The sequence below is a fragment of the Dipodomys spectabilis genome, unplaced genomic scaffold (assembly GCF_019054845.1).
Source record: "Dipodomys spectabilis isolate Male_0828 unplaced genomic scaffold, ASM1905484v1 ptg000126l, whole genome shotgun sequence".
Taxonomy (NCBI): Eukaryota; Metazoa; Chordata; class Mammalia; order Rodentia; family Heteromyidae; genus Dipodomys; species Dipodomys spectabilis.
In genome coordinates, this window is record NW_024870803.1 from 4,181,122 (window position 1) to 4,200,905 (window position 19,784).

A 19,784-nucleotide genomic window follows, 5' to 3' on the forward strand; every position below is an offset into this window, starting at 1 on the left:
GCGTTTTACATACCTTGTCTTCCTTTCATTCTGGCCCCACTCCTGGGAGGTAGTCACGGTTACTGCTACCACTTCATAAGTAAGAGAATGAAGCTCACCGATGGCAGGTCTCCCGCCCGAGCTCACACAGAGCCCATGCCAGAATCAACTGGACTCAAAACCTTAGCTTTTGTTACTCTTTACTGGCCATCTCTCTAGGTCTTCCTGCTACAGTAGTTTTTAATGCTTCATGATTTAAAAAAAAAAAGTCTTTGATCTGTACAGAAATAACAGAGGCCTGATGTATATTTAGACATTTCCAGAAGACACGGGACAGGAATACAGTCTCATTACCGATTAGAAGCTCATGCATATGGAATGGCGGTCCTTCTGGCATCACATGTAGAGGATTTGAAACTATTTAGGTGTATTCCAAGAACAAACCAAACGTCATCCGCGTTCCACGTCTCTGTCCACGGTTCCCCTCCTCAGGCCTCAGACCACGGTCTCAACAGAGATGGCATTGCCGCTGTCCTCCGGCCGCTGGGGGTGCATCTCGTCCTTGAAAGCCCTGTTCAGAACCACTTTCAAGGACTCTTTGAAGCGCTTCTTCTTGCTGCTGCCCACAAAGAAGTAAATGAAAGGGTTGGCACTGCTGCTGATGGTGGAGAAGAGCAGAGAGAGGTTGTGCAGGTTCCTAAAGGCTGTCCAGTGCTCGTAATACAGCAGGTAGAGGAGCCGCATGGGCATAGCGAAGATGAGGAAGATGACAATGGTGACCATGATGACCAGATACAGCTTGGAGGAACGAGAAGGCCACGAGCTCTTCCGGATCTTCACCACCAAGATGGCACTGCACACCAGCATGAGCGGCGTGAAGACCAGGAAGGTCAGAATGGCTATGAAGATGATGACCGCCCGGCAGTCACTTCGAGAGCGTCGCTCTGCCTCATTGTCGATGCACATGACGTACTCCATGGTGGTCACCAAGCAAGAAAGGGCCCACAGGAGGGCACAGACAAAGGCTGACTGGTGCTTGGGGCGGTGGCATCGGTACCAGATGGGGTAGAGGACCGACAGGCACCTCTCCACACTAATGGCTGTCAGCAGGTAGAGGCCTGTGTTGTAGCCAAACAGAAAGGTCACAGACAAGGTGACCATGGTGTAGTAGTGGCTGGAGGAGAGCTCGTGGTCCAAAGCATAGTCAATTGACAGGATGAAAATGCAGAAGAGGAGGGAGATGTCGGCGATGGACAGGTGGGTGATGTAGACCGTGAAGGGATTCCTTTGCATCCGGAAGCCGAGGAACCAGAGGAGAACCCCGTTTTCCACAAAGCCGAGCGGGGACACGCTCATAATGACCCAGTGCACGGCGGGGATGGGTGGAGGCCAGGCCCCTGCGGGGGTGGAGGTGTTCCTGCCCACGGAGGCGTTAGCTACCTCCCCCTCAGCAGCTGAGGTCACATTTGGCCCATCCATGGGGAGACCTCGGGCTGGAGCGCTCAGGCGATCTCCCGCCTGTCAGTCACTGTGCAGGCAAAACCATGAGAACTGGTGAAATGAAATGGAAAAGAGAGTATCAACCATGGATCATGATTTTCCAGTCATTTTTTCCTTTGTTTTTAAATTCTTCTCCTAACAATGACAAAAGTAGACATCTCTCCAGAAGAGAGAAGTGATTTAATGTAAACCTTTCTGATCCCCACTAGCTCTCCCGCTGCATTATTATCTGCCGAGGGCTCAGTGCCAAAACTTAATACAGCAAAGCAACAGGGAAAGGACGCTTGGTGTCCACCTCCGGTTCCACTCAAACATCCTAAGTGTCATTCTGAAAATCGCTTCAGGGCTGGAAGCGTAGCTCAAGTGGTAGAGCACTTGCCTAGCAAACACAGTGGAAGGGGAGGGGAGGGGCGGGGAGGCAAAGGGCGGGAAGGGAAGGAAAGGGACCTCTTAGATCTTTGATGGTCCATTTCCTGGACAGAGGAAACTAGGCTGGTTGCAAAGCCACTTGAGAGATGTCTGTCTCCATGAATGAACAGGGAGAGGTCACATGAGGATACAGGTCAAAGGACGCTGTCCAGCCTCACTGTGCCAGCCCTGATAGCACCTTGACCTTGACCTTGACCTTGATCTTGGTCTTACAGCCTATAGCATTTTGTTGAGACAGCCCTAGAAGTCTAACACAGCAGCTTCAGTACGCACTCCTGAACTTACAAGTGGACCTCGGGCACTTGCATACATAGAGATCCGGTACCTGTTTATCAAATTGCCCCAAATAAAGTCATCAGCACAGTTCTGAGAATGCACTCTGCTTCCTCAGGAGAGAAAGCTACCCCGCTTCAGCCCAGTGCTCTGTGAAGAAAGAATTCTCTTGTGATTCTCATGAATCATATATTCAAGCAGATTTTGATCATGATGTGGTTGGAATGCAAATATAAATCCCATTAAAACCAATTTTCATTTTTAAGAAATCATAATCCTCCAAATGTTTTGTTCAAGTGGGATTTTACTTAAATAAACACATTGCTAAAATATCACATTCCAAGTCTCCCTCAACCAAACTGAATTCCAGCCTTTCCAGTGAAGTAGCAGATTGGGGAGAAAGGCCCAGAATCCAGCTGGCCAGTTGGTGTGCCACCCCAACCCTTTGCTCCTGGGGTCTCCTTGGTCATCTCATGAATCTGCATCTGCTGGCTGATGAGTGGGATATTTGAGGTTGCAAGGGAGAGGGGGTCATTACTGCTAGACAGCACAGCAGCCTCGTATAGAAGAAGTTAGTTTGGGCTCTGCAGGCCTGCCCAGACAACCCATGTTCACCTCATTGTCCAGCACCCAGAAAGCAACAAGAATGAGGGCATGCATTGGCACTGCAGGGTAAATCGCAGGACAACTTCCTGTCTCCAGGCTGACCCAGAGCAAGGAGGACAGACTCTGTGCAGACATGAAAATCTCCTTACACGGCAATTCTATCCACAGCAACGCAAGTACCTGGCGGTGAGAGTCAGGTACCAGGACAGCTCATGCCTACAGCACTCGGGGACAGCAAGCATGGTCAGAAGGCAGGGCAGGAATCTCAGTTGGGAACAGAGAGCCAGAGGGAGTGGAGCAGGTGGCAGCATCCCTATCGGGAAGTGGGGCCAGCGACATCGAAGAGCGCCAAGTCCTCCTCTCTTCCTAGGGAGGAAGAAGGAGGCTTTCGGTTTCCAAGCCTCCTGCCTTCTGCTCTTCTATTGGACCATTACCTTCAGAGGAAAGCAGGTATGGAAGATGGTACCTCGTTTAATAGAGAAAATAACTAAGGATGAGGGCTAGAGGTAGAGCTCAGTAGCAGAGTCTTTGTAGGGCATGCACAAGACCCTGAGTTCAATCCTCAGCACGGCAAAAACAAACAAAAACTCAGGATTCATATCCAGTCAAACTCAGAGTGCAGCACAGGACCCTGTGGGGCTCTACCATCCTTATGTCTGGTGTTCCGGGGTCAACAAGAAGTATCTGGAAGCTCACAAGGACTCTGATCAGAGAGCTGGCCTGACTTCTAACCAAAAGCTGAGTCTCTCTCTCTCTCTCTCTCTCTCTCTCTCACACACACACACACACACACACACACACACACACACACACACACACACAAACGAAAGCCTGGAGACCATGGGTCTAACCAGTCCCCTCATTTCACAGACCAGTCAGCAGAAGCGACCAAGGCTGTGAGGCAGATCATCACCTGAGGGTCCTTGCAGCCAGAGCTCCCCATACAACCTCTGAGCATCCCATCCGACCTCTGACCTCCCTACTTGACCTCTGAGCTCCCCATCTTACCTCTGAGCTCCCTACCTGACCTCTGACCCCTATGTGACCTCTGAGCGCCCCACAGACCTCCGATGCCACACACACACCATGCTCTGCTCTTGGGCCTAGTCACATCTTTATGGCCTTACTGTGCACTCTCTGTACTTAATTTTTCCAGCCTCCTCCAGGACTGGGCACTGAGCTGAAGATACCACATTCCCTGGTGCTGTGTGACTTCGGAGTGAGGCCTGGCCATTGAGGACCAGGATCTCTCCCTGCTCCCTGAATTTAAAGTCCTCAAAGAAGAGCTGTCTGAGGAGTCTTCAGGTCTGTTTATGTCTATCAAAGCAACAGTATTGTGGGTGGGAGTGGGGAGGAGGAGGGAAATGAGGAGAGAGCAAGGGGAGGGGTGACATTGTCCAAAAAGGAATGTGCTCATTACCTGACTTATGTAACTAACAAAATTAATTTTTTAAAGGGGACAGTAACAGTAACAGTCACCCACCGCCATAATGTCGCACCAAGACTTGTAGACCTTTGTTTAGTCACAACAGAAGGGGTCCTTTTAAAATACAAACTGTATGGGTGGAGACAGGAGGGAAAAACTAGAAAAGAGCAAGGGAAGGGGGATATTTTCCAAACAGAAATATATTCTTTACCTGCCCTACGCAATTGCAACTCCTCTGTACATCACCTTTTTACTTTTGGCTGTCCTGGGGCTTGAACTCAGGGCCTGGGCGCTGTCCCTGAGCTTCTTTGGCTCGAGACTAGCATTCTACCACTTGAGCCACAGCTCCACTTCCAGCCTTTTCTGCTTATGTGGTACTGAGGGATCAAACCACTTCACACATGCTAGACAAGCACTCTACCACTAAGCCACATTCCCAGCCCTATACATCACTTTTATAATGACAATTTTTCAAAATTAAAAAAAAACACATATATCCTCTTTTCCAATTTCAAAACACTATGTGTTCATTGCAGATTTGGGAAATGCACGCACGAAACTAGTACGCAAAATTAACCTGATTTGGAATATTCTCTTTTAGCCTTTTCCGGTGCCTCACATGCTGCTTTGTTATAAGCTGCTTTAGTAACATGGTTTTTGTTTGTTTTCATTTTCTTCTTTTTCACAGAACTAGGTTTGAACTCAGGGAAACACATTTGCTAGGCAGATGTTTCACTACTCAAATCATATCCCCAGCCTGATATCTTGCTTTTCCTGACCCAATATCACTTGTAACTTCTTCTCCTCTCAGTGTACTCCAAAAATATGACGCTGTTATCAGTATTTGGATGTAATGTAATTTATGTTTACCTAACCTTCTAGCTCGAACGTAACAGTTCTGTCTTCTTACCATTTTTTAAAATAAAGTGCTGCATGTTCATTCCTTCTGTCAATTCCCTCTCTCACCCACAGGGAAGAAGGTTTAAGACTCCCAGCGGACGACAGAAACCCTCTGTGTACTGTTTCTATATGTAGTGATCATGAGAATGTCGAACTCATAAAGTAGACCAAAGAAGAAGAGACTAACAACAATAACTAATGATAATAACCAGAACAAATTGTAATCATATATGATAATAACATGTAGTTAAAACCTATGAATTGTTCATATCTATAACTTTTCCCTTAATGTTTCTAAACGGACTGACTGTGGTAACTGACAATGTAGGAAGGGGCCACAGAAGAGGGGGGCCTACGGTGACAAAACTGGCAATGTAGCCCGGGCTGGCCTCAAACCCATGAACCTCCTGTCTCAGCCTCCTGAGTGCTGGGATTAGAAGCATGTCTCAACATACCCTGCCCAAAAGATGGACTTTTTCTTTCTTGAATGATGAATCACGGGTATGAAAGAATGCCTAAGGACACTTGTCGCCTCTCACAATAGAAACAAGCCGGTCATCCAACAGCACAGCACTTTACCCAAGTCTTCCAAAGACAGTAAGATATTTGATACTTTCTCCTGTTGTGATGATCCTCCCCTCGCTCCCGACAGGGGAGTATGGAATCCCATGCCCCCCTCTCCGAATGATGGTAAACCAGGACACGTCATCTTCCCTGTCATCCCCCTTTGCCTTGTGCGGGTCTCCTGTGCCTGATCTCTCTTGTGCCTGATCTCTTCTTGCATGGCCCTTTGGGCCTTGGCATCCCAGCGAGCACAGCAGCCCATGCTAGATCCCCCCTTTCCATTTTATTCTACAAACCCTGACTGGGTGAGCTGATCCAGTTCCCCCACACCACACCAACAAAATCAGAATGTGCAGACATCTCCCTAAATATCAGACCCAGGGAATCAATAGACGTGGCCACCTCCAGGGAGGCCTCTCATAGTGGTAAACAGAAATCAGCCCTTCCACTGGGGGCCGGTGGCTCACGCCTGTAATCCTAGCTACTCAGGAGGCTGAGATCTGAGGATCATGGTTCAAAGCCAGCCTGGGCAGGAAAGTCTTCAAGACTCTTATCTTCCATAAAACATCAGAAAACCGGAAGTGGGGCTGTGGCTCAAATGGTAGAGCACTCGCCTTGAGCTGAAGAGCTGAGGGACAATGCCCAGGCTCAGGGTTCAAGCCCCACGACCGACCAAAAAGAAAAAAGAAAAGAAAGAAATCAGCCCTTCCCTACTGCTCCGTATTTCTTCCAGTCTGTCACATGATCTAAAAAACCCTGAACGTTTTACAATGCTGACCATGTGGAAGTGGCCAAGGTTTCAAAAGAGGCTGTTGCCAGGATCTCCACAGAGACCTCTGCCCAAGGCTTGGCCGGAGCTCCGTCTTCCACCAAACCCATCACAGAGGAGAGCCTAAGCCAAGCAGCTGGGCCTCTGTGACCGAAGCCCCTTTACATAATCAGCATTTTAATGTGTTTCTGGAAGGCTGAGGAGGGAGAAAGAGAGGGTGAAAAGCTAGAGCTTGAACAGCGCTTTGCCAATACAAGCCTGCTGCCAAGGCCAGGCTGAGATAATGAATCAGCCCGCGGAGGAAACAGACACCACGGTTTCCAGAGCTGTGAAGCTGTGTCCTAGCAGGCACAATTGCAGAGATGTGTGTTCTTCACAATGAACGTGAGAAGAACAGATCGATGGTGGGGAGACAGCAAAGGCCAGGGAACCAGGAGGAGGGCAGGCACGGAGTTTAAAAGGCCATATCTTTGTGTCTGCTCAAACTTTCTCCAGATACCCAAGAAGTGAACATCCCCCTCCACATTCTCATCCCTCTGAGCTCAGTCTTCCATGGGCCAGATTCCCAGCTTTCCATATCACTCAGAGAGAGAGGGAGAGACAGAGAGAGAAGATGAAGAAAGTAGGAGAAGGAAGAGGAAGAGGGGGAGGAGAGAGAAGGAAGAAGGTGGAGGAAAGGAGAGAGGGAGAGAGAGAAAGAAAGAAAGAAAGAAAGAAAGAAAGAAAGAAAGAAAGAAAGAAAGAAAGAAAGAAGAGAATGCCAGTAACACCAGGATTTGTGGAATGGCCATCTGAAGCCTCCTCTTGTTGCTAGGCAACCGCAGAGCGAGGCTGACCCTAAGTGGGGCCTCCCAGGTGTGTACAACCAGAGGAAAGGGCACATTCTTCCCTCTGTGTGTGTGCAGTAACCTGGACAAACAGAAACCCATTTGTGAGATGGAATTTCCATGGCAGGGAAGGGAGCTGTTGAGAATGTTTGCAGTGGGAACATCTGTCCTGGTATTAAATGCATCTGTAATCAATTAAATCCCATGTTCCCAACACTCCAGCCACCTGCCTGCAGAAGCAGAGACTTCTCATGTGCTTTCTGAATGCACAGCAGAATCCATTTAGAGCGCTGATCTCAGAGGGAGAGGGGAGTTTTGACTACTTTGGAATGTTTGGCATGTCTGAAGATCTTTGGGGTGGCTAAAACTGAGAGGAGGATGCTAATAGCATGGAATAGCCATCAGTAATTTAATCATTAGTAATTTCACTTACTGGTCATCAATACCACTTAATGGCTAAATATCCACAATACATAGGACAGCCAGCACCACAAACGACCCCCAGCCCTCAATGTCCCAGTGCAGACGCTGCTCCAAAGGCAGCCCTGAGTCATATTCTTAAGGCTGCACATATAGCAATGTAGTGACAGTCTAACACACCTTGCCAAACTACTACTACTACTACTACTACTACTACTACTACTACTACTACACACACACACACACACACACACACATACACACACACACCTACCTGGCTGTGCCCAGTGGCTTCTAGACAAAGGACGTCTCCAGAGACATTAAACACTGTTACAACCTTGCAGCCCCAGCTTCTTTGTCATTTGTAACATCAACTTGAAAACTTCCAAGTCCAACCTCCCCTCTTTGAGTGATCCTAAGAACTCCCTCCACATCACAAATCCACAGAAAAGCTTCTACAGAAGTTTCAAACCTGGAGTTGAAGGACAATATCTGGGAACTGTTGGCCCAACAGAGAAGCAAATTTCCAAATGAAGGCAGAAGCACCTTTCTTATGTGCCAACACCACCTTGACAAACCTACAGCACCTAACACCCTGGGAAAAGCAATCAGCACAGAAATGCTGCCCAGGCACTGCCTCTTTGGGGGCTGGGGGGGGGGGGGACGCTGGGGACAGGGATCTTATTCTGATTATCAAGGGTATCTGAACACTTACAAATGGGTGCAGACTCTTGGATGTCCTTCGCTCAGAAAGGGTCAGAGGTGACAACCGGGAGACCACAGCTTCCCATCCCATGGCCTCTGTACCCCACCAGCCTGCAGGGTCCCTGGTTCCAGCATCTCCAAGGAGAGCTGCAGCCTCCGTCTCAGAAGAAACCGGAGCTTCTCTCTGACTGCTGAAAACATTTGAGATGTGCCAAGCAGATGGTCCCACGCTTATCAGCAAAAGCCATGCTTCAAATGGCATCATTCGGTGACACACTTCGAGTGAAAATCTGCATGCTGATCCAAAGCGAGAACACACTGGGGACATCAAGGTGGCTGGCCACCGGAAGCCACAAGGGCTAGCCTGGGATAAGGGGAAAGCTGCTCCAGAGAACAGCTACGTGGAAGGGCAGCGTAGGTAGAACTCAAATTCCTGGCTCGACTATTCTTCACCTGTAACCACTTCTGTGCTATTGAGGGCTTGCCCTTCTAACTCTAAAATGGAACTACTAATCTCACCTCCAAAAGGCACAGCTGTTAAATGGTGGGAGGCGTATAAATAGTTAAGTATTCATTTCCTGGCTTCTAGCCCTTTTTCGAGTATCGTGCCCAAATTAACGTAAACTCAGCTGATCTGATGGACTGCAGATAGGCACACAGCTGATTCCAGGGCGAGAAGAATGGAGCTGCCTCTTCCAGATGCCCAGGCTGGTTGTCAGCCTGAGCCGGACCCTTCCAGGGAGCAGCTGTTCCCAATAGATGCAGATGCTCACGCAGGAAGTTGGGAACACAACAGGAGATTACTTTTCCCTTCACTCCCACCCTTTTCTTTAAAGGGCCAATATATAGCTGCGCAGACAGTCCATGGTCATCTGGATCTGAGGTAGCCAAGCGCCGGAGGGAAGAGCCATCCTGGCCACACTTCTTGTCTGAGCAAATACATGATGGGCAGGGAAGGATGCTGTGGGAAAGCAGGCTTCCGTTCCATGTGTGATGCTTTCCTCAGACTGTACCTAAAGCAAAAGCAAAGGCCCAGAGCAGAAGCCAACGGAGCCTAATCTTCCCAGAGGAAAGGAAAGAGACGGGAGAGGAGGGCTCTCCCTGAAGCCCTCACACCAACCCCACACAGTCAGAGCGGTGGGCGCAGTGAGTAAATCAACAGCAGGTGAGCGCAGGTGAGCAGGTGGGAAACAATACTTTTATTACCTGGTTTTGGTGTTCCACGGGAGGAGAAGGTCAGCCTCCTGGAGAGCGCTACCTTTCCCACAGGATGCTCAGAGACTGAAGAGAAAGCAAGGACTGACTAACGCCCATTGCAGCTAGAAAAGGAGTTTGTGGAGTGAAGGATTCCCAGACACTGAAGCAAATAGGATCAGGAGAGAGCTAAGGGCCGGCTGAGGAGCCTCACAGAGAAGGAGGCGCAGGAGAACAGGATGGAGCAGAAGGACCCTCCTTGTTCCTCAGTGCCAGGCTGCCTCTCGCCTCTGGGACTGTCCAGATTTGGTGAAGAATTATCCCTACGTGTTCTGTGAAACCCTGAGCAGAGTGACCAACGAGAGGGAGGCCTCCAACGTCATGGTTTAAGTCAACATTCCGAGGGCCTCACCAATTTGCTTTTCCAGCTCCTCATAGAGCAGAGAAGTCCCTCTATTCACACAAGCAGAAGATAACACACTGCCCAAAGTGGAAATCCGTTGACCAGGTGAATGAAGAGCCTGCCAACCAGGAAACAACAGGGGTGGCCAGACAGTAGGGGGTCCCTGGGAGGGATGGCTCCCTTCCTTCAGGGTGAGTGGGTGGGGGAAGGCACCAATTGTTTTCTGACTAATTAGCACCACTAACCAAGCAGGACTACAGTGGTTGATCATGATCGCAGATGGAGATGGAGTTTCAGTTGTGGTAGCTAATGATTTATACTTAGAGGAAAAGACAGCAACTCGCTGTAAAAATAAAACTGCCTGCACGGAAGCCACAAATAGTTTGGCTATTTCTGTGCTTGGTTTGTCTTTGTGAGTAATCATTCTTTCGAGAGGTGAGGATTGTATGGAGAGAAAATGGGTAATAGGGCTAGATAAGGCTAGGGAAGAAAAGAGTCTACAACTCCCATTTTCTGTGGTACGAGTTCTAGCCTGAACCTCTGTGATCCAAGACCCACCCATCCAGAGTTCCCTAGAGAAACAGCATCCCTTCACGGGACTCCTGTCACACACACAGAAATATGGCACAGGAGGCCTGGGGGGTCTGATAGAACCCAGAATATCACCTGAGAGAGCCATAGGTGGTAGAGCCAGAAGTAGTGGACTCCATCAGCAGGAAAGCAGCAAAAGATAGGTGCACCTGCCAGGGCTACGATTCCCTTCTTCCATCAGAGAGGTTCTCCTTAAATTCCCATGGCTCTGGAAGGCTTCATCGGCACTAACAGAGGAAGTCTGATGCATCCCGGTCAGATTCAAACATGTATTTCTCACATCTGCCAACCCCTTGATCCTTGATTGTGGGGAAAATCTCATTTAGTACTTCATAAAGCCCAGCACTGCTTTCCAGGTGAGAAAGAAGAGCTGGATCAGCAAAGATTGGTAACCTGGAATGCAATGGAGGGTTATTCTCCCAGGAAAATGGCTGCAGAGGCAAGCCTGCAAACGGGAGACCAGCAGGACAGCAGGCGGAGAAGCACACGTTGTCTGGACAGACATTTGGGAACAGAGTGACTTCAGGTATTTGGACTTGCAAACTTGACTGGAGTGATGAGTGGTTCTCTAGCCTATCCCTTTGATTGACAGCCTCACAGGACAGGACTGGTCCCGCCCTCTGCCCCCGGGTCCTGCAATGGAGCCTTCAGATCTCACTGGCCAGATAAAAGTCTGAGATAAAACCCTGAGAGCAGAACTCTCCCAGGCCCAGCTGATTTTCTGTCGTCTCAGGGAAATCTTCCCTTAACTTAGTCTATCCAAGGATTGGCTGAGTCTTTCCAAGTAAGGATCTTCACTTGCAAAGCATATCAAGTCTGAAAGAAAATTGGCATCTCCTCCTCCAACTAGACGGGCCAGGGGACAGAGCCACAGAGAACCTCATGTTTGAAAAGTGGATGGACATAGCCCTTCTAGATAAACCCTGGGAAGGGGCCAAACAGCCCCCAGCTGCAGACTGAACTCAGCACGTGACAGCGAAGGCCCAGCCCTGAGTGCTCCCAGACCCGCACCCCGATCCCTGGCATTTAGATTCTGTCCACAAAGGCTCTTCCCATCGGCAGAAGGGCCGGATGTGCAGCAACAATGTGGTCTGGGGGACAGGGGGTGGGGGAAGGGAGTCATCCAGAGCAGACCACAGACCACAACCCTACTCAAAGATAGCCTTTGTGCTGAGGGCCCTGGGAACTCTGGGATAGGGGGCTCTCCACCCCCACAGGAGCTCCTGAGATAGTGCCTGCAAGCCAGGAAAGAGGGGTTACAGCAGACAAAAAACACACCATTGGCTCCAAAAGGAAAATCCCAAAGCAAATGTAAACAGAATAAATAACTCCCCCTTCTGGGTCACTCAGTCACCTGGCATCCTGTTTATGGGGCTGGCTGGAGTTTGTAATGGGAGACTGGAAACAGCATGGTCCCGCACGGTTAGAGGGAAGAGGGCTAGAGTAGCTCTAGGGTGCTAGGACAGGCAGAGCAGGGAAGGGGAGGGAAGGGCACATCACCCCTAGAGGGCGTATCTGGGTCTTGCCAAAGTGGTTTGCAAACTAATGGCTTGAGAAAACACCTTCACCCCTACCATTGCCCTCCCAGCTCTCCCTCTTACACTGGAATCTTTGTGGAAAGCCCCAGGGAGTACGGAGCCCTTTGCTTAGCTGAGATACTTTCTCCAACGGGGACACCTTTGGAGGGGGACTGCAGTCACAGGAACTCCAAAGCCATCCTCTATGAGTAGAGTGTTAGATCACTTGGGCTTAAAGTATGTATGGTGCATGCCTGGTGCTCCTCCAATTCAATGCCAAATATACTCTATTTAGGAAGTCTCCCAAATTATTCTCTCTCTCTCTCAGGAGTCACACAAGACTTGTTATGTGCTTTACACAGAACACTTTACAGATGAGGAAGGGGAGATTTTCAGAGTTTAGGTAATTTACCCTCACTCGCTTTGTGGTACAGGTAGAATGACTCCAGTCCAACGTTTCCACTTATGTACAGAACATGGAAGTTTGCAAACATGATCTCACCTCTATTCTTTTTTGTTGTTGTTGTTCCTTTTGGTCAGTCATGGGGCCTAAACTCTAGGCCTGGGTGCTGTCCTTCAGCTCTTCAGCTCAAGGCTAGCATTCTACCACTTGAGCCACAGCGCCACTTCCGGCTTTTTCTGTTTATGTGGTACTGAGGGATCGAACCCAGGGCCTCATGCATGCAAGGCAAGCGCTCTACCACTGAGCCACCTTCCCAGCCCCTTACCTCTATTCTCTACTCTTTCATTCTTTTTCTCCTTTTCAATTCCAGAACACCATATTAAAGAGTAAAATTTCTTTCTTTTAAAAAAACAAATTTGGAAACAATTATAGGGTAGGAGGGTTTCAAAAGTATATGTTAATATGTAATAAATGCATAGCAGGATCTTCATGACATTTACAGCACTGACAAATCAATTATGAGAATAAATCCTGATAATGTATACCCATACACATTTTACAGTATTTGTGGTTTGGCACATATGGTAGATGTCTGAAGCTTTATTGTTTATTAAAGAAAGATTTCAAAGCCACAGGGGCCAGTGGCTCCTGCCTGTCATCCTAGCTACTCAGGTGACTGAGGTCTGAGGATCACAGTTCGAAGCCAGTGAAGTCCAGGCAGAAAATTCAATGACACTCTTATCTCCAATTAACCACCAGAAAACTGGAAGTTGTGCTGTGGCTCAAAGTGGTAGACCACTAGCCTTGAGCAAAAGAACTCAGGGACAGCACCCAGGCCCTGAGGTCAAGCCCCATGACTGACAGAAGAAAGTAAAAGAGATTTCAAGTTACAAGTAGAATCCTCTATCTGACTTCATAATGTATGATCAAATAATCAAGACAGTGTAGATTTGACAAAGGAAGAATCAGATTAATGAGCAAAAACAAGTATAGTAATAAACCCACACATGTGTTTATTGGGTACAAGACTAATGATTTTCCAATGGGTGTAAAAGTAACTCAATGCAGGAAGTAAAGCCTTTATAGAACATGTAATTATGCACATAGAAAACAAGAACTTCTGTTCCTTCTCACATCATATATGAAATTTAAATCTAAACTGAGATGAACCAGAGAGCTTAATGTAAAAGCTCAAGTTGCATAATGTATTTGTCCATTTTCCTGTGCTGTTACAAAATACCTGATGTTGGTACTTTATGTCTTATTTCATCACCCAGTTTTGAAGTCCAAGATCAGAAGGTGAGATCCTTACAGTGGATGGCTCTGCCATGGGAATGCATATAAGAAGTACCACATGATGAGACAGAAGGCCAGAGAGTGATCCAGAAGTCAGGCTTAAACACTTGTAGCAACTCCCTCTTGCAGAAACCACCCAGGGTCCATGAGAACCTGGTAATTCCTCACAAGGACAGGGCCTCCCCCCCACCCCACCCCCGCAGGACCTAACCCTAACCCCCCCCCAGTAAGCCTCACCTTTTAAAGGATCCACTACTTCAAATGTGAAACCAAATTTTAAATATGGGTAAAAGTTTGTGAACAACAGCCTGTGCACATCAAATGTGAAAGAAGTGGTGTCCTACTTTGAACTCTAGCATCTCTGCTGGGAGTGTAAGCAACACAGTCACTTTGGAAGACTGGGCAGAAGTGTCTCCACATCAGACACATATTGGCCTTATGGTCCCCAAATCTCACAGTTGGATACACAAGAAATTAAAACCTATGTCCACAAAATGCCTCGTGTAAGAACATTCACAGCCAGTTTATTTTTAAAACCCCAAATCCAGGAGCAATCCAGCTCCAGAAGAATCTGCCCGTGGGCACATTTGTAATCCTAGCTACTCGAGAGTCTGAGAAGATTATGGTTCAGAGCCAGACTGCAGAAAAGTCCATGAGACTACATTGCCAAAATAATCAACAAATAGCTGGGCTGGGGGCTTGGTTTGAGTGGTAGAACACCAGCTGAGCAAGTGTGAGACCCTGAATTCAAACCCCAGTACCAGCCAAGAGAAAAAAGAGGAGTTGAGGTTTATTCCTACAATGGAATATTAGTTGGCAAAAAAAGAATGAAGAATATATGGGTACATCCAAAAACAATACAAATACAAATTGAATGGTAGACGCTAGACCAAAGAAATTATATAGCATGTGAATCTGTGTGTGTGTGTGTGTGTGTGTGTGTGTGTGTGTGTGTGTGTGTGTAGTTCTGGAAGAGGAAGAACTTGCCTATGGTGAGACACATTTGATTGTTTTTCACTGGTAATGGCAGAATACCCAGGCACCTTGAGCTGTTCTTGGGAAGGCTGATTTACATTTACCAAACTGGACCAATGGGAAGAACCAAAATATATACTTTTCACTGTGTGTAAAGTTTGCCTGAGTAAAAGAATTTCTTAGTTTTAGAATATCTTCTAGCTAAGCTCAGTCACTGAAATCTTCACACATTTTTTTTTTCCTTTGTGGCTAAGGAAAGTGGTTTTCTACTAAACCTCAATGTACACATATACATATCCAGGCAGAAGCCCACACGTACACAATATCAAACTAAAATAGTTTCTTTACAAAGTCTGAGAAGGAAAAAACAAAGTCTGAGAAGGAATAAAATTCTGGATTTCTCAGTGATTTGAAACAACGTGTTAAAGTTTCTAGCTGTTTCCCTGCTTCCATTTTTTCTCCCCTGATGTCGGCTGTCCCACACTGAATTCACTCTCCAAGTGGTTTATGTTATCTGCTGGAAGGCTTTGGGGAAATAGACTAAATTAATTAACTACACTCAAGAAGCTGAGGCAGAGGGATTGAGAGTTTTAGGCCAGCCTGAGCTACATACTGACTGCATCACAAAAATAAAGACAACAATTGCAATACAGAAGGTGTATGTCAATCTAGCATTATGATGCTTTAAACCAACCAAGTTCCATTACAGTTCCCTAGACTGCAAACTTAAAATATGTATTAAACATTTTCATCCTCTGCATGGCAAACATTTAAAAATCAAAGTGTGCATGCTAGAAAGGGCACCAGAAGACAGGCATCCATACTAATTAATAGAACTTTCTAGAAAGCAAACCGGCAGAATCTCTAAATTCCTTTCTGGGCCGTAAGTAGGTAACCATCCTTAGAGATACACTGTTGAGCAGGTTCTGTGATTTTAATGAGTTGAACATTTCCTTGTCCTCTAGTCCAGCACCTCATTGTGTGACACATACACTTTGTTCTCTAGATTCCTTACCTAGATTATAATCATATGCAACTCCTGATCCAAATAGCATGAAAAAAATTCCATTTGTGAGAGAGAATATTTTTGGAGTGTTGCCTTGGGACATGGAGTCTATCCATGCTGTTAGCTGTGCTAAATATTACCCTGGACTCAGCTCTGCATAGTTGGCCAGCATTGTTTTGGCCTTTCGTAGAACTGTATCTTTGAAATTTTCCTTTGGAGATAATCATCAGCTAGCATTTCAGGCCTCCACAAAAAAAGAGAGAGACATAAGAAGTTCAAGAGTGTGTAAGAATGCCTAATGCACTTCCCAAAGTTCCCTCTGAGATTTCTGAAGCTGGTGCAGCTAGGATTTCTTCTGAGAGCAGTGAATTTGTATGTACCAATAGGAAACTGGGAACTGGGTAATAGGCATTTGCCTTCTCTTTCCCTGTTAGGAATCCTGAAGTTATATATATGACTTAACTTGTGAATGTTACCATATAGCTACCTACAAGAAAAATGCTTGGGGGCTGGGAATGTGGCTTAGTGGTAGAGTGCTTGCCTAGCATTCATGAAGCCCTGGGTTCGATTCTTTAGTAGCACATACACAGAAAAAGCTGAAAACGGCTCAAATGGTACAGTGCTAGTCTTGAGCAAAAGCCCAAGCCCTGAGTTCAAACCCCAGGACTGGAAAAAAGAAAGAAGAAAGAAAGAGGAAAAAAGAAAGAAGGAAGGAAGGAAGGAAGGAAGGAAGGAAGGAAGGAAAGATGGATGCTTGGAATGATTCATTTACTAAGGCCCAAAGCTGAGCACCATTAAATCTGTATTTGTTTTACTTTTTTTCAATAATTGTGCATTTTGGCAAACAATACTTTTTCATTTAATCAAAATCCTTAACAAAAGTGGAAAAAAAAAGTCACATCTAAGTGCTAGCACTTTGCATTGGGAGTTGACAGAAGCTGATAGCAATAGCAGTGATAGAATCTTTGCACAAGGAGTTTCCTAAATGCTGAGGCGCCTTATATCTTAAGTTGTCTTTGAATTACTTGCTGGTGTGTACTGAAGCCGAGGCTTTGCTTTACTCATTTAGAGTTGGCTGAGCCAAAGAATAGCTGCATTAATTAATGATGTTCAGAACTGGCACCATGATTTTACTTGTGGTTTTACAATCATTTTCTGTTCGTCTAATTTCTACAGTTAGACTACTCTTTTGAGAAAGGAACCGCATTGGTACAGTGCTAAGCACACAGTGGAGATGATCACTGAGAGATGATTTGACAAATGTCTGGCTCCCTGTAACTGTCAGCAAGCCTACTAGAGTCCTATGTCGGTATGTTACTGGGCCAATCTGGCCCTGCCAATCATAACCAGCACTTAGAAAACACTGCCTGAACATCATAGGATCTAGTATTAACAGCTTACCTATGTTTACAGCATACTTAGGACATCTTTGTCATTACCACTGTATTTTAGACAGTAAGGACCTGCTACTTTCTGTCTTTTGTAAGACCAGAATACCTTATCTTGCCCCAGTATGCATTTCCTAAACAATTTTGGCGACAGATTGCAAAGGCAGAAACGCCAAGTAGCTTTGCTTCACTTGTCTAACATGAACCTACTCTATTATCTCCCAATTCCCTACCATCTGCCAAACTCACGATTGGCCTGTCTTTGCTGAGACATTGTCTCTCCTAGATACCTTCAACACCCGCCACCCAGACCACAGTGCTAAACTCTCAACACATGTACAGTCATAAAGTTGTAACTGACAAGACCAAAATGTGGGCCCTGCCCACCACGGAGTCAATGCCGGGAATGAATAAAAAGCAACCTTCTTCACTTGGTCTCGGCTTTAGTGATCATTCAAAGCAGAGAAAGCAGAGTGAATTCCGGTGGTTCTGTGGTGTGCTGCCTTGGCCTTGGGTGTGTACTGTCCTCTTCCTGCGTGTGCGGTGACCCAGAAGCTGGGTGGGCCCACTTGGCCTGTGTGGACAGAGCCGCCTGGTGCTCTGGGCTGCACGTGTGCGGATCTTGGGGCTTCCTGCCGTGGTTCCTCCACCACATCTCCCTCAGGAATGGCTCCTGACCTGGCTGCATCCCCAGATTTCTCCCGCCCTTGCTCAGAAGGTTCAGCTATTCGAGAGTGGGGCCACCCGGGTAAGCACCCCAACGTTCATTGTTCAACTCCAGACACAGTGGACCCTGCAGAGAATTGTGACTGACCCCGGCCCCCAGCCCCCTGCCCGCCCGTGTTAACCCGAGTGAGGGGTCATTTGAGAAGAGCATCTTCAGGCGCGACCACCAAGGTGTTCTTCTCAAATGACCCCTCACTCGGGTTAACACACACGGGCGGAGAACCCACGGCAGGAAGCCCCAAGCTCAGAGAATTCTTTTTTCTATCAGTAGTGGGACTTGAACTCCAGGCCTGAGAGTGCTGTCCCCTGCTCTTCAGCTCAAGGTGCTCACTCTACCACTTGAACCACAGCACCACTTCTGGTTTTCTGCCAGTTAATTGGAGATAAGAGTCTCACAGACTTTCCTGCCCGGGCTGGCTTTGAACCATGATGCTCAGATCTCAGCCTCCTGGTAGCTAGGATTACAGGTGTGAGCCACCAGTGCCTGGCTTTTAAGGTTGAATAAGATTCTGTCATAAATGTGAAACACATTTTGTTCATCCATTTGTCTGTTGATGAACAGTTAGATTGTTGGAGGCCATCTTTTTTAATGTATTTCTACTTTTAATTGGTGTATAGTAATCTAGTGATTTTTCATGTTTATGGGGTACACTGTGATATTTCCATATACGTATGCAATGCATAATGATCAGATTAGGGTAGTTGATATAGCTGTCTCCTCAGACATTATCATTTCTTTGCATAGGGTAGTCCAATCCCTCTCTACTGTTTGGAACTATTTGATTGTCATCTACCTTCGTTAAGAAGACATCCTTTCCACGTGGAGGATCAGGAAGCATGCTTGTAGATCACTTCCTGCTTGCATCTCTTCACTCTGGCTTTCAAGAAACCTTTTGGAATCAAGAGTCTAGAGACTTGGCCTAAAGCTACTAGAAGGTATTACACAAGTACTTCTGGCCCTAAACTGCACATATGTCCAAGGCCTGTGTCAATCAGGTTCTAAAGTGCAAGCAACACAAAAGGCACCAAATGCTGGGTGCCAGTGGCTCACACCTGTAATCCTCGCTACTCAGGAAACTGAGCTCTGAGGATTGCAGTTCAGAGCCAGCCCGAGAAGGAAAGCTCATGAGCCTCTTATCTCCAACTAACCACCCAAAGGCTGGAAATGGAGCTGAGCTCAAAAGGTAGAGTGCTAGCCTTGAGTAAAAGAAAGAAAATCAAAAAGCTCAATGACAGCCACCAGGCCTTGAGTTCAAGCCCAGGGCTGGTAGCAAAAAAAAAAAAAAAAAAAAAAAATTTAGTAGAACGAGGATTCACTAAAGGGATATAGCTGGTACACAGAATCTCCAAGAATTCAACTGATAATCATAATAATCCAGACTGTTGTTAGAATGTAAAAAACATAACAACTGCAGAAGCTAACGTTGTGCAGCAGTAGTTCCATCCAGACGTGGCTGCAGCCTGTGCTAAGCGCGGTGACTGGGGGTCAGCCCCAACTCCCCTGATGCCTGCGCCTGCACTGGGACCTCCATCTCCCTGCCGTCACTGCCTCCTTGCAAAGAGTTTGCTGTGTCTGCTCCATCTGGGCAGCAGCTGGGGGCAAGTCAGAGCTGGACGAGTCTGGCTGATTGTGCACCAGGTCAAAGACCCATGGCATGCCTCAGGGAGACAGAGCCCGGGAAAGACTTCATCTGTGTCTCAACAGAGGACAAGACTCAGGTGCTGGGTGGTCAGGAGGAATCATCAAGATCCGCTTCAGCTAGAGAAGTCTTCGTGACCACTCCATCCCTGTCCCGGTCCTCACCCCAGGCAGTAAGGGGCCAAACCTATTCCATCTGGCTTTAGGCCTTGTAAAGTAGGGCAGGCTTTCCTGGCCTTCTCTTTAAA

The 19,784-nt window shown here is 47.1% G+C and overlaps 1 protein-coding gene across 1 annotated transcript; it reads right to left on the reverse strand.

Moving 5' to 3' along the window:
- Positions 1 to 474: 474 nt before the first annotated feature.
- On the reverse strand, positions 475 to 1,458 carry Mas1 (MAS1 proto-oncogene, G protein-coupled receptor). Its single transcript, XM_042689765.1, has one exon. It carries the CDS (start codon positions 1,456 to 1,458, stop codon positions 475 to 477), a length of 984 nt encoding a protein of 327 aa, XP_042545699.1.
- Positions 1,459 to 19,784: the final 18,326 nt, after the last annotated feature.